A 15,451-nucleotide genomic window follows, 5' to 3' on the forward strand; every position below is an offset into this window, starting at 1 on the left:
TCTCGTGCTCTCTTTCACTAAATGCATCTCACTATGAAGAGTTTCTTGATCTAAGGCAGACAGGATATTTTTGCAAGTAGAGGAAAGCTGGTTTGAAAAATGTTTCTATAAAAGACTCCAATCTGTTCCTTTAAGAGGTCAAGTCATAGCTAATTTGTAAAACAAATTTTTTCCAGCCAGAACTTAACTGCACCCAGATTCACCTACAGGGAAACAGTGGTATTTTGTTCCTTTGGAAGCTAATTACAAGTACCACCTACTGTCTTAAGTCTCAGTTTTATCTTAGGAAGATATTCCTTCACCACACAAATGATGAGAAACCATTATATTTGAAAGATTACTTAGACGATTATATTCTTTTGCTTAGCAGTATTTCATTCAGGTCTATCAATCATGATCTACAAGATGAACTTCTGTATCCCTTCAACTGCTAAGTTATCAAAAACATCATTTTATTTTATTCACAAAACTCAATCTAAGCAAATCTGTACACTTTCATATTGACTTCACAGAGTCGTATAGAATCATTCTGGTTTAGGTAAATGTGAAGAGCTGTAACACTAGTGTTTTTTGCAATTATGATGAACTGGAAGAGAAGCTTCCAGTAATTTGAAATGTTGACAAACTCACATACTGTGATGACAGTGGAAGCAATTTCAACATATTTGATACTCATACCCTTTTTATTACAAATATCTTATCTGCTAAGACAAACCATGCCAAATCTCCCAGGATACAGCACATTTCTGAAAGGAAGGTGAGGATGAAGGGAAAATGGTTAAATGTGACTACATTAAAAAAACATCTACATTTACATATGCAAAAACCTTATCTGTTAGTCAATCATATTAAAAATACAAAAAAACCCCATAAGTGCTATTTAAACTTGATCAGTTTCATACCTGCAAATCCTTTATATTGTGGGCATTCCTTTTTAATATGACCTTCTCTTCCACAGATAAAACAACGTTTTTCTCTTATGTCTCTGTCTTCCAGGCGCTTCCATTTTTCTGATTGCCTGGGAGTCTTCTCTCTTCCAGTTTCCACTATTACCCTTGCTAGTTTCCTCTTTTGCAGTGTACACAGGTGCAACTTTCCCTCCTTGATTAAGGTCTCCTTTTCTGGTGGTTTATTCTGCATTTCTTTGTCCTCTTTGCTTTTTTTCTCCTTGGTTTCCCCATACCTTTGTGTACCTTCATAATCACGACGCCGTCTGAGTCTGCAGGAGTAGAAAAGTGCTACAGAATTCAGAGGCCTTACATTCACACACAGAGTCAATAAAAAAACCAGACAGAAAATGCATGTGCTGCCCTTAGAGAAAATAAATCTTCAGTGGGATAAATAAAGTGAATTGAGAAGTTTCCTTTGACTCTTCCATCAAATAGTGCTCCACTTCCTCCCTCATGATGTTACATGTATTTAATAATTTAACTTTACAATTAGATGATAATACATATTGTTATCAGGGGTCCCTGCTGAGTAATAATTAGCATTGACTCCATGATTCCAGATGTCTGATCAATCGCTTTAGCATACTATACTATACTATTAAGAAACCCTCATCGCTCTTGCTGACAGCCTGATACAGACTGGTCAATTAATCCAAACACCATCACCAGTGACCAATAAAGAAACCACCCTTTGGTTAAACAAATCTCCGTAACACATTCCACATGTGCACAACAGGCACAGCAAGTGAAGGTAAGAACTGTATCTCATTCTTTTCTCTGAGCTTTCTCACAGCTTCTCACATCTTCCCAGGAAAATCGTGGGAGAGAAAAGTCTCTCTTTGTCCAAGAGCATATGCGATTACCACAAATACAGTCCTAAATCCTAATAATAGTAGCCCAAAAAATACAAGAACAACTGAAAATCTGGCTGCTCAAGCTGCATACAATAGAAGAAAAGAAACAAGCAAGATGTTAAAGTACAAATAATAGGGCTATAGTTCTGGGTTTTTTTCTATTTGTACAGCTCAACCAGAACTGAGCGCTTTCCTTCTGAAACTGCATACTCACTCTAAAAGTCTCTTCTGTTGAGAGAAATTTCTAACATTCTATGTGACTTAAAGGTCTAGTAGTGAAGAAACACTATCACTGTCAGACTTGTTTCATCTAACAACTTTATACATGACTAGAGAAGGAGATAGGAGTGAAACCTCCAAATCTGAAGATGATACCAGGCTCCTCTGGCAAGTTGGATGTATTGCTAATGGCTAGAAACTTGAAAACACTTCACAAAACTGAATGAAAGGCAAAAAAATGGCATGAGCTTCAAGGTGAGCTTCTTTATTTTTAAAAAATGCATAAAAGGAAGACCTAGGTAACTATACATTGATCAGTCTCACCTCTGCCTGGTAAGACCATGGAGCAGATCCACCTGAAAACTATGCTAAGGCACGTGGAAAACAGAGAGGCAACTGGTGACAACCAACATGCCTTTGCAAATCATGTCTCACAAATCTGGTAGCTTTCTATAAATAAGGGTTACAGAAATGGTGGGTAAGGAAAGTGACTGAAATAATGAACCTGGACTTCTGTAAAGCATTTAACACTGTCTTACAAAACATCCTTTTCTATAAATTTGAAAGACATGGATTTGATAGGTGGACCACTCAGTGGATATGGAATTGGCTGGTTAGTTTCACTTCAAACATTGTGGTCAATGTCTTGATGTCTGAGGGAATGCATGAGAAGAGACTACAGAAAACAATTAGTTTTCCCTTCATAGACAGCACTCCCTTTGGCAATAAATGGCTGCACAGAGGATTCAAATATATCAGTGGTTTTATGCCACAGGGCATTTCTGTTCTTAGATGCACAATCCCATTTACTTTTCCTCTAATGTTGTATAGAATGTAGCTGAATATGTGCAATGAACTGGTGCTTCACTTCAGAATGCAAGATTAAAAATCCATTGATATAGACAGCAGTGTGGATGTTGAGGAGGCTTTCACATCACCTTCAGCATTCTTTAATTTCAAACTATCATCAGCTACTGTGCTTGCAATTGCTAAAGCTGAGTAATTCCCAAATTAACAAAATCAACAGTGTAAATTCACAAATCTCTAACATATAGTGGAACAGACACTTCATCCAACATGATTCTAGTAGCTTAGTAGCTTTTTTTTACATAGTTACAGGAAAGTGCAAATTATTTTTAATGACAGTTTTTAACATAAATAGATTCTAAACAATGGCTAGATTTTTCCATCCACCTTACAAGAGAGCATAAAGGTTTTTAAGATTTCACAGTTTTTTAGACTTGAAGCCTTTAAAGAGCTTTGTCTTAACTAAAATCAAAATTAAAGGATGAGTTTTAAGTTTAGACATTTCATAAGAGGAAGAGTGACAAAAGCCATTTAGCCATTCCTCTGTTGCCAGAAGAGTCATTGAATATTGGACGTGGCTACTCAGGGACAGGAAACATTTTCTTGCATGTAAAACAGGACAGTGTTCTCATGCATGAGTGCTTATGAAAAGTAATGCTGTGACATTCTTGCCTTGCTTTTGATAGGAATTGCATGATTCTGTGAACTTGACAAAATCATGTCTTGCTAGGAGCAGCAAAATGCTGGTAGTAGAAGCTATTAAATAAATAAAAATATAGTATGTATCTGTGAGTACTTTTCACAGCACATAGTAATTCAGCTCGGCTGAAAATTTAGATTCTCTTTGACTACTCCTTTCCTGTGTAACAAAATGGAGAGTCAGTATTGATACTTTAACAGTTCTGCAGCAACACTATCCACCACTTCCAAAAGAGGAAGTGATACATTTTAAGTTTAATTCGGTCGGGTTACTAAATAATCTGCAGCTAAATAATCAACACATTTTGCTTTACTATCCTAATCTTTCCTAAACAAACCTAAGGAAAAAAGTTACACACAAATGCCAATACTATACTCACTTTTGTCTCATGGGACAATCCTTCATGAAATGGCCAATTTTACCACAAGTTCTGCAGCACCTATCATTTGGTGCCAATTCTCCTTCCGTTAGAACCTCAGGATCAAAAAAGTACTCCTGCAGAAGAAATAATATATTTAAAATGAAAATCCAAACACCTGGAAACCAAGACAGATACAGAAGTATAAAAACAGCAGTAAGAGTTACAGAAAAGAATAAACCTAGGGTCTGTAGCTGAACCCTGTAAGACCTGATGAATTAACTGGTCACTGACCTCTTCTGACAGCCTTCTCACCACCAGGTCTGCACACTGTTATAGAACTGCAGTTTTAAGAAATGCTAAGTAGTTTTGATTTGGATTAAAATAGATAAATCTGTACAATGACTCTGACTCTGACTAATATTCTGCATACCAAAATATTTTACATGCAAGTAACATCAAAATGGTACTCAGCAGTAACTCCCACGATTTTTAGAGAAGTGTGGAAATTTCAAAGTTTGCAGTGAGTGTAGCCAGAGTCCTGCAAAGGCTAAGTTATATGCTAAAGAGCTCACACATACTCCTCTTAGAAGGAACTTACCATTTTTGATGGGTATTCTTTAGGAAATATTTTTATAGGGGTACCAAATACCCTTCTGCCATTGATAAAAGCCTTCATTATAAAATTTGTCACTGTGGAAGAAAAAAAACCCCAAACTGAAATAATAATTTAAATATCAAACTAGAATGTAAAAGAATATCCAGGACAAGATCTTCACTTTGTAACTGAAATTGTTAACAGAAGACTTACTTTTTCTTGACAATCCAGCTCCAAGATTGTGGTTCAAATCAAAGGGATCTGTAGAAAATAACATGACAGGCATTCCTCAATGTGCAGACCAAAAGAGTAGAAATTCTTTCCATGAAAATGAAATGGGTCAGAAAACAAGTTACAGATTATTTCTAAAATATGTCACTGCATTTTCTCTGTCAGAGATCACACTAATAAACAGTGATAGTAATCAGTAATCATACAGAGTTGAATAATTTAAGTAAATAGAGGTTCAGATAAACCTAGTACTTTTGAGAACACTTCAATTGCATTATACCTATTTTTTTGCCAAAGGATTTTGTTAGATCTATTTTTCTGCCATTTACTTCATAATGAAAAGTGTGACATTTGCTTTACAACTTCTTTTCAGTAGCCAAAAAAACCCTTAAGAATAATGTTTAGCACTACTGAAACTCAGTGGCAATTTTGAGATCTTTCAAAACATGAGAATGTAACAATTTATAATCTAGTAATAGTAAAATAAATAAGCCTTGTGAAAAAAGCAAAATTTTCATGTTAAAGACGTTCTCCATATTCTGGTATGTTATTTGGTTTTACCTTCAATTACAATATATTTGGAGGTCCATTGCTTCTTGAAAGTTGTAAGCAGATTTTTTCTCCTGATGCAGATGACATGCTCTTTAAAATCAAATTCTTCTGTGTAGAAGCGGAGAAGTCCCAGCCATAGTTGCCCAGCAGATTCAGTGTTTTTCCCATAGTCTGGCCAAACAACCGGCTAAAATGACAAAAGTAGTTACATTCAGTACATATATTAAACATTTTCATGATTTTCATGCTTTCCATAATATATTTGCATGATTTATTTTATAAAGAAAAACAACGGAGTTACACTAGAACACTTCCTTTCATAATTTATAATCCAATATTGGTTTTACACAATGTATTTTTTAATCTATTAACAACAGAAGTGGATAATTAATGGAACTTCTGGCACTAGGTTTTGCCTCTTAAGAAAAGAATTTATCAATTCACTTTATGAGTCTGTATAAAACAAAATTATTCAAGGGAATTGACCAGATATACAGGTGGCAGTAGTTATTCTCATCCAGAGAGACAAAGAACAATTAATCACCCATAACATCTTAACATAATTCTGTGATCTATTTTGTCAGATTTTGGAGTTTATTTTTTTCACAGATGAATTACAGCTAACCATATCCTAAAACCTTTACAACACAGCAATGGGATTTTCATAACAGGAGCTACTCCACTTCAATTGCTGTATTTGTTCTGGATAGAATTAATTTTGTTCTCAGTAGGTGGTATAGCCTGTGTTGTGTATTTAGCACAAGAATAATGTTGCTAACATTGATAACCCACTAATATTTTAGTTGCAGCTCAGTAGTACCTACCCTGAAGTCAATGACTTTCCAGTTTCCCATGCTCTGCCTGCCAGCAGGTGCACAAAAAGCCAGGAGGGAGCACTACCAGGACAGCTAACCCAAAATGGCCAAAGGGATATTCCACACCATGCCCATGAACTCAGGAGAAGGGACCAAGTGGTACTTACTGCTGCTGAGGGATGGGCTGGGCATCAGTCAGCTCTGCTGGGCAAATGTATTGGGTATCTCTTGTTTCTCTTGGGTTTTAGTCTTCTCTGTCTCTCTTACTACCATTATTACTATTACTGCTACTACTATTATTATTAACATCATTGTAACAATTACAAATATGAGGATTATTACTTTATTATATTTATTTTCTCTGATCTTGCTTCAATTAATATAGTATTTTTATTCCAACCCACAAATTTGACTTTTTTTTATTAGCCTTCCCACCAGGGAGGGGGTTGAGGGAATGAGAGAGTGGCTGTGTGGTGCTTAATTGCCAGCTGGGGTTAAACCAAAATATTCAACCTCTATATTTGGAAACAATGTTTTTAAAAGGAATTTCTATTCATTTGCCAAGCTACAGGTAACATTTCCAATTAGTCTGATTTACTCACCAACTCCTCTATCTTATCAAAGAAATATACATTCCAGCCATCAACCAAAATTTCAGGCTTTTTTGGCTCTTTGTAGATCTGAAAGAGTAATATCAAAACGCATTAGAAAAGCCTTTCATATTCAGCACTGACATTCTTCTGATCAATACCGTGTACAGTTACTCATTTCTTTCCGATATACTGTACCTCTTGAAGAACAGGGATGACTGGTGGATTTCTCTGTTGAAGGAAATAAAGCACCATAAGAGTATATGCGTAAGATGACAGGCTACCTCGAGATGCATCTCCAATGTCACATATCTAGGAAAAGAAACATGATTTTTGGCTTTCATGGTGATCATCCCTTGCTGCAGGAACTACTGCTTCTAGAAAGCCTGAAACGTACTTACCTTTGTAAAGACTTTCATTGTGTAACACAGATATTTTACTCTAGGATCAATAGCTGCATATGATGACAGAAGTCTGGTGTTATGCAACGCCTACAAAAATAAGAAAGTCATGTAGAAAATAAGGAAGCTCTGAAGTCATGAAGGAAATAAGCTGAAAACATGAAAAAGAGAAACTTTAAGTTGTGTCCTCAAGAAATGCATATGTGAAGATTTGCATACTGAGAAAGGAAGCACGCAACAATGAGGTTATCACCTCCTCTTTTAAAAGCCAATCAACTCCCTTAGCCTGTATGGAAGTGGTACAAAGCAGCATTCACAGAACAATACTTCAAAATAAGAAGCACTAATCTCCTACTACAGTTTTAAAATATTTATTAGAAGGTAACTACTTGAACCCAGAGATTTCAGCTTGGATCTGTAAGAGCTACCAACAGACATATGGATGCATAACTTCAAGGAGAACATTTTCACACTTAGTGGTTGAGGTTTCCTCCTGAAAACTTCCTGTGAGTCATAAAAAATCTTCAGAAAGCTTAAAAATTGTCTCTATGACTTAATTTTCCTTTGCTGTTTCAAGGAACAGGGTTTTGAAAATTAGAGACATTGAAATAAACTAAATCTCCTTTTTAAATGTTTGACCAAGAACACATAGATTGTTTCGGGTGTTTGTTTGTTATTTACATTCTAGTATGTTACAGTTCAGGCAAGCTGGGTTAAAAATTATTATTTCAGGTCTAAAGGCTAGGCAAGAGCCATGATGCTAAGAGGAGTCTTAAAAATCTGAAGTTACTTCATTTCGTCTCTCATTTAAGAAAGACTTCAATACTTAAATCACTGTTTCTTACTATTACTGAAGAACTAATAGATTTTCTTATGAAAGTGACAACTCTGAAGTCACAACTGTGCAGCTGACCACTCATAGTAAAATAAAACTAAAAAGGTTTATTTGAAATATAAAACTGCAACAGGTAATCAGAAACAGTTAATCAGTTGTTTTTTGAACCTCATCCAAACAATCACTTCAGTCTCAAGAAACAGATCCTCAGTTTTTTATTACACAACATAAAATAAAAAAGAAGATAACCTTACCAGAGTATTATATAAACTGATGTCTACTTCAAGACCACTTCTGACATGGAAAAATTTGACAATTGGGACTTTAGCAGTTGTTATAGGCAAGACATTTCTTAAACCTAGGATGAAATGTTTTATTACTGAATGGCTACAAACAGTCCTACAAGTTATCACTTCACTTCCAACTGTAGCCAAAAGGCTACAAAATAAAACCTTAGTTGACACCAATTTTGTATTTCAGTTATGTTTTAACACTGATTTAAAAAAATTTGTCAAACGTGATCAATCCGATAAACATAGTTTATAAAAATGTATGTTTAGCCCCCTCAAAAAATAAAGCGCAGTCTAAATAAGATTGTAGAATTTATTTATAAAGAAATAAGCTTAAGACATCAATGATAGTTCATCACAACTCATTGGAGATACACCAAAACGAGCACTATAAAATTCATGATTTCTTGAAGAAGAAAACAGGATTCTCATGGCAGACTTGCATCAGAATATCTTTTACTATCAACTTCCAATGCATTGAACATAAAAGTACGTTATTATTAAACTGAAGCCTCAAGTCTTAAATCATTGTTCTTAGGCATGTAAGTTATAAACATGCTATCTGTCCAGATCAGATGTGGTCCAATAACATTATAAACTTGAATACCTATATATACAAACAAAAATAAATCCAAACGTTCACAACACTCAATCTCTCTCTTACTAACATAAACTCTTTTATGTTAGTTGTATCTTAATGATTTTCACCTACAGTGCCCCAGAACACTGTCACTACAGCAAATGAAGTAACAAAACTAGAATTACTTATTTTAATTTTCCAGAAAATTACCTGACTGTTTCTTGAGAACTTTTGCTAAATCTTCAATGATTCTGATGCAATCAAGTCCCTAAGACATTAAGAAAAAAAGCTGAAAGATGTATCTGCTCCAAGTATTTTAGCCAAGTCTTTTATTATGTGCCATTAAGCATAAACCTGTATAATCAAATGTTTCATGTTGTACAGAATTATGTGAATACAAGAAATTGTTTCAAAATAGCATATGTAAAATCAACAGCTGATAATATAATAACAGAAACTTTTTTTTAAAAGGTAGTATTAGGTATGAAAGGAGACTGATGTGCCCCTCCATTGTTTCCTATTCCCAGTTGTTTAATCAATGAAGAATGTTACTTATCTGCACAATAAAGTTAGAAATGCAAAACTAGCTACTTTATTCTTATACTCATCCCTAGGGCAACAGTAAACACCACTAAAATAATCTGCCTTAGTGGTAACTTAGTATTTCCTTCTAATATCAAAAGCTTTTATAAAATTATTAACTTATGCTAGATACACAATATAAGAAAATTCTGCATTTATTTAACCATAAAACCAAAGTCTTCTCGACCTACCTCAGCAGTTTCCAGACCATCTATTGTCATACAGATATCAAGATCACTTTGTTTGAAGCCAAAGCCATTTTTTGAGGAGCCAAACAAATCCAGCTTGGTTCCTGTAAGGCATAGGTTGTATTACAGCCATATAACAACAAAAAATATCAAATTATATATAACAGAATCTCAAATTGTATGTAGCTGCAAACCACTGCATGTCTCCTAATGTAGGCAGGAAAACATTACTGTATTTCTGTAGTGCATTAAAATTTTCCAATCAGCTTTGCTTATGAGAAAAGAATCTCTACTATTATTGATTCAAATAACCAGTCTAACAAATCCAGAAACAAGTTAGGTTTTCCAGTAATTAAATCATCAGCATGTAGGTCAAGCTGACATCTGACTGAAAAATGCTTTGTACAGAGATTCTCAGGGTAAGGGATATACCCGGCTCCAGTAAAAAAAAAAAATCTTTTTCTAATTTTAAAAGACCATGAACTGAAGTCCACATGTTACAGGTAAGAATTCCAGAAACAAACAAAGGAAAAAATCAAATGCCTAGGTTCTGTGAATAGGACAGATATTGTACCTATATTTTAAAATATTCCAAGACCAATAAGTTTCCACAGAAAGTACTAAAAAAACATTGTTATTTGTAAGAGCAGTTTGATTAATAAGTGAAGTTAAAATAACAAATGTAAAACTATTCCACTTCTGCTTTGATTGTTCCTTCATACTAATATGTGCTATATATGAATTTAAAAAAAATCAAATTTAAAAAAAGCCTTAAAAGAATTAGAACAAAAATTAATGTAATGAAGTATTACAATGCTGAGCAACAATATGAGTTAAATATTTAAAACTAGAGTGTTTATTATACTGAAATTATATTTTCTTGGAAAACACTCAAGTATGAACAATCAAAATTATAAATAGAAGTTAGAATGGCCTAATTACCTGGGAAATCCTGTCTAATGAAAATTTCCAAGCTTTGTCTTATATACTCTCGAGCATGATCTTCTACTTTATTTGGAGCAAAATCATCTTTAAAAAAAGAAGAAAAAATTACAACAATTTAAGCAACTACTCTTTAGGAAGAGCAAAGAGCAAAGATTCAAGTGAAAATAGAGAGGGGTTTACAGTGGGGCAGGGGAAGGGAAAGAGAAAGAGAAAATTCACATGTGAAGGAAAGAAAGCAAGGATGAAGTAGAAGAGAAATACCTGCTCAAAGAAAAACATTAATTAGACAAATTATGCATTTTGTCTGGTCAGAAATGGCGAGAGAGAAAGGAGGAAAGTTGGGTCACTCTGAAAAGAACAAAAGTGGAGAAATGTTACAAAACGATATTTTGACATAATTTTTTCTAGAATACTGAAGTCTTTTTTTATGAAAACTACAAGTTAAGGAACAGTTAACATAATTCACATCAGACAAATACAAAAGCATCAGTCAAAAACTCCACCCAAAATTAGATTCTCAGAAAATGTATTTTCCTGGATGAGTAATCAACCAGCCAGTTGGAAGAAAGATCTAAACACCTTCTAATTCTCTAGATAAAAGCTACTGAGCAGCTCTATAAGAGTCATTAACATTAAACCAAATCATAGAATCACATCTCAGAGTTGGAGGCAATGTAGCAAATAAACTGTCACCTTGTAACACCATTAGTCAGTGGGTATTAAGGTTTTTTTTCAGATTCTTTTTCTATGGCACAATATTCAAAGGAAAAAACTTACGGTAACACTGGACACAAACTTGATCTAGAATAACTGAAAACTTGGGTGGCAGCGGTGGTAGTGGGTCAAGCTCAATTTTCTTGAAGTCTTCTGGACAATCATTCTTTAAATGACCTTCTCGTTTGCACAAGCTACATACTACTGTAGGAGACTGCATGAACAAAAAGCAAGATTAGTTTTAAAAACTACAGTACTTTAATAAATTGGAGCAACACTTTCATACAACTTCTAAAAGAACACAAGCAATATGTTTATGTTCTGATACAGCTTGCTTACCTTGCCCTTTGTAAATGCTTGTTTACTGAATTCATAAAGAAGTTCAGATTCTAAGCACTGTTCTACTGGTGTGGTCTCTTCAGAATGGCTTCCCTTCTCAGTATGATATTCTTGACTCAAATTGTTCCTCAGAGGTCCATCTACACTTTCTTTGAATTGTTTGTTTTCATATTTAGTGGGGATGGAAAAATCATCTTCCTCTGACAGTGCATCATCATCTCCAGATCCAGTATATGTGTTATCCCCATCTGTAATGGTAGCACTGCATTCTCTCTGATTTAGAAGACTAGGTGCCTCCTCTTCATCTTCATCATCTGAGTTAATAGTTTGGGATATCTGACTCTGTGTTGAACATAGGAATTTCTGTGGGGATTCATCCAGTTCATCAGTACCTTCAGTGCTACTGTACTCATCAACGTCAATCTTACTGTCTGTTATGCCACTGCATTCCAAGCCAAATTCATCACTCTCTGTAAGTGCAGTTTGTTGAAAACCTTCTAAGTCTGAAATCCCACATGTCTCCAATTCATGCTCATTCATCAGAACAGGGAGTTCTGCACTGTCACTGTCTTCATCGACTGTCTGCTCAGCAGCCAAAATAGTATCCCATTGTCTTTTTTGTTGTTCATGCTCTTCTTCTTCCTCTTCTTCTTCATCTTCATTTTCACTCTCTGTCTCTTCACAACTAGGTTTAAAATCCTCATTATCTCCAGAAATAACTTCCTCAATTATACAGTCTGAGTCTTCATGGGTAATTCCCAGATGACTTATATCATCAGCCAATTCTTCTTCTGTGAAACTTTCTGAGCCATCACATAGTTTTGAAGGACCAATTTTATGTTCCTTGGGAATATGTGTATGCTCCATTATGGTATCTTCTACTATGGCCATTTTTGTTCTACCATCCAAGTTTTTCAAGTCAGAATCTTCATGCTTTATAGCATTTTTTCCATGGTCCAGCATTTGGGATTTCTCCTCACTTGCATTTGAAGAGGGTATTTTGCTCCATTTTGCTTTTTTTTTTTGAGGCAAGGCAAAATACTTGTAAGTTGCTCTCAGACAGTGAAGAATATACACATACACTAGCTGGCTGTTCAGAGTTCTTGCCACATTCCTTTTGATTGAATATGGGTCTAGTAAAAAGAAGAAGCAAGTCAGCAGTGAAAGAGCTAATTTCTTAAAAAAAAATAATAGTTACATCCTTACAGAGTCTGACTTGCTAGTAACTCTTAAACATCGTGTAGGGACTTAAGATCTACAAATTGTGCTGAAAACAATTTTTTAGTTCACTTTTTTATTTCTGAAAATGTTTAAAATAATACCAATTTATTAAAAAAAATACTCTACTACAACCAGTCCAATATTAAAAATTTCTAAGTTGTAACACACAATATTAACAGCCAAGTCAGCCCCTTATAAAAATTAAAGTTTCAGTTCTTTGAAGTTTGTCGAGAGATATTTATATACCTTCCACAGCAATGCGCTTTTTAGGCCAGTCCTTTAGCTCACGAGACACTGGTTCCTTGAGTCGTATGCTAATAACCAAATCAGCCATATTGAACTCCAAAGCATAGAAACGAAGCAGTTCAAGCCAGAGCTGACCAACAGGTACTGAACACTGCTGACTAACATCAAATACTAAGGGAACCTGTCAATTACAGAAGAAAACCTTAAATAATATTTAGTACACAGGCATTTAGCTGCTAAGCTTCCTTTCTTTATGTGTGGCAGAATTTATCACTCCTGCAATTGCAGTAAATACCACAATTAAAAAGTTGAAAGATATAGTATACAGCTTCAAAATTAAAGTGCAGCAATGGTTAAGAGTAGCATCAGTGTTTAATAACAATTGGTTCTTTAAGTGTTTATACCGTAATTCATAAATTTCAAAGAAAAACGCACATCTCATGTCACAGAACAGAATGGATTATACAACCTATTTTTCAGCCAAGTCTAGGCTGAATTGTTAATTCTCACAACATGCAATCACATAGTGATTCTGTTTCTTACAAAGTTGCTATAACAGTAGTAATTTGTAAGAACAGTTCCTTAGCACCAAGAGCTGAGCACAACAGACCTTGAAGCAAGCAGTCGTGCAATCTCTTAGTTCAGCTCATGGTTTTGAAACATAAGCACACAACTGAAAGACAACATTGTTCTTTTTTGAGAACAGCAATGTCTGCTAGAATACTACAGGAAAAAATTTAGAAGTTCAGACCTCGCCCCTTCTAGGGGAAGTTTCTTGTGGCAAATCAGAATCATCAGTGGGGTTATGCTCCCAAACCACAGCATTGTTCTTGACTTCTCTCAGATGAAAATGAGTTAATTTGTTTAATGAGAATCCTCCAACCTAGAGGAAATAAAAAAAGAAACACAGAGCTAAACATCATGTGAACTTTAAATTTTAGTCCCCACACTGCAGTAAATTGAAGTTTAAAAAAAGTTACTACTAGAATATGCCCCAACCTCTTTCTCTCTTCTCCCAATACTTCTTTACAAAAAACTCCCAATAGCTCTGTGCGGAAGGGTGTGCAGGTGTCCACAGTCAGGAAACAGACAGTGAGGTGGACTGAAAACCGGATGAATGGCAGATCCCAGAGGGCTGTAATTAGTGACACAAAGTCTAAACATGGGCTTGTCATTATGGGTGTCCCACAGGCGTCAATACTGGGCCCAGTGTTGTTCAATTTGTTCAGCAATGACTGACAAAGAGACAGAGGCCCCCTCAGCAGGTCATAAAGACACAAGGCTGGAAACAGTGGCCAATACCCCAGAGTGCAGCCACGACAGGATGGAGAGATGGGCAGAGAAAAGCTGTCTGAAATTCAGCAAAGGCAAAAGCAGGTCCTGTATTCCACTGGGGAGGAATAACCCCAGGCACCAGCACAGGCGGGGGGAGGATCTTCTGGAAAGCAGCTCTGTGGAGAAGGACCTGGGGGTCCTGGTGGGCAGCAAGCTGTCCACAAGCCAGCAGTGTGTCCTGGTAGCCAAGAAGGCCAATGGTGTCCTGGGGTTCATTAGGAAGAGCATTGCCAGCAGGGTGAGAGGGGAGTGATCCTGTCCTTCTACTCAACCCTGGTGAAGTACATCTGGAGTGCTGTGTCCATCTGGGCTCCTCAGGACAAGAGAGACATGGAGCCCCTGAAGTGCGTCCAGCAATGGGCTACAAAGATAATTAAACAACTGGAGCACCTCAGTTATGAGGAAAGGCTGAGGAAGCTGGGCTTGTTCAGCCTTGAGAAGAGGCAACTGAGGCAACTCATCAATGTCTGAGTATCTGAAGGGTGGGTGTCAAGAGGATGGATCCAGGTGGTGCTGAGCAATAGGAAAAGAAGCAATGGGCAGAAACTGATGCAGGAAGTTCCACCTGATTATGAGGAAGAACTTGTGTGGGTGTACTGTGTGAGGGACCAAACATTGGAACTGACTGCCCAGAAAATTTTGTAATTCTGTGTCATGCAACCTTTTCCTTGCACATTAGACAACCATAAATATATTTTTTATAATTATATGGCCATATTCAACAGGACATTTTTCTCATCCAGGTTAGAAAGTGTATGTGCTTTTGAATGAGTCAGGAACGTAGTAGAGAAAATTGCTAACTACAAAATTCTTGTAATTAGTTACAGGAATTGGAACATGTGTGCTAAACATAACAAGAGACTGTAAGTACAAAAATGGGTGCAATGACTATAACTGAATGGGAATTCAGTTATTGGAATTGAATTATTGGAATTGTATTACGATGCCAATCCAGAACTGGATTCTGGATTGGCATCCAAAATACAACTCCTGACATTAAGATGCATTTTGGTTTCTAAACCAAAGAAATAAATGCTGTAAATTCATAATGTGATCCCTCCTAATGGTATCAGTGCACCAGTGTGCTCCCCAACCATGGTC

General features: G+C 35.8%; 1 protein-coding gene across 5 annotated transcripts in view; it reads right to left on the reverse strand.

The window, feature by feature from the left end:
* Positions 1-15,451, reverse strand: part of TUT7 (terminal uridylyl transferase 7) — a 33,044-nt gene that overhangs the window by 3,781 nt on the left and 13,812 nt on the right. For 3 of the 5 annotated variants that reach the window (XM_021531134.3, XM_085567329.1, XM_021531135.3), the window contains exons 11-26: positions 13,767-13,898; positions 13,016-13,196; positions 11,549-12,681; positions 11,273-11,423; positions 10,493-10,579; positions 9,554-9,654; positions 8,991-9,048; positions 8,165-8,268; positions 7,076-7,165; positions 6,873-6,986; positions 6,687-6,764; positions 5,279-5,456; positions 4,700-4,747; positions 4,490-4,581; positions 3,910-4,025; positions 903-1,219 (exon numbers count right to left, since the gene is read on the reverse strand). In XM_021531134.3, the coding sequence (XP_021386809.3) occupies positions 903-1,219; positions 3,910-4,025; positions 4,490-4,581; positions 4,700-4,747; positions 5,279-5,456; positions 6,687-6,764; positions 6,873-6,986; positions 7,076-7,165; positions 8,165-8,268; positions 8,991-9,048; positions 9,554-9,654; positions 10,493-10,579; positions 11,273-11,423; positions 11,549-12,681; positions 13,016-13,196; positions 13,767-13,898 (2,980 nt within the window). Of the gene's footprint in view, positions 1-902; positions 1,220-3,909; positions 4,026-4,489; positions 4,582-4,699; positions 4,748-5,278; positions 5,457-6,686; positions 6,765-6,872; positions 6,987-7,075; positions 7,166-8,164; positions 8,269-8,990; positions 9,049-9,553; positions 9,655-10,492; positions 10,580-11,272; positions 11,424-11,548; positions 12,682-13,015; positions 13,197-13,766; positions 13,899-15,451 lie in introns of those variants that run through there. The other 2 variants (XR_014951473.1, XM_085567330.1) reach the window with 2 other exon arrangements.

Source organism: Lonchura striata, chromosome Z (genome assembly GCF_050655825.1).
Source record: "Lonchura striata isolate lonStrDom1 chromosome Z, ASM5065582v1, whole genome shotgun sequence".
In the NCBI taxonomy this organism is placed as follows: Eukaryota; Metazoa; Chordata; class Aves; order Passeriformes; family Estrildidae; genus Lonchura; species Lonchura striata.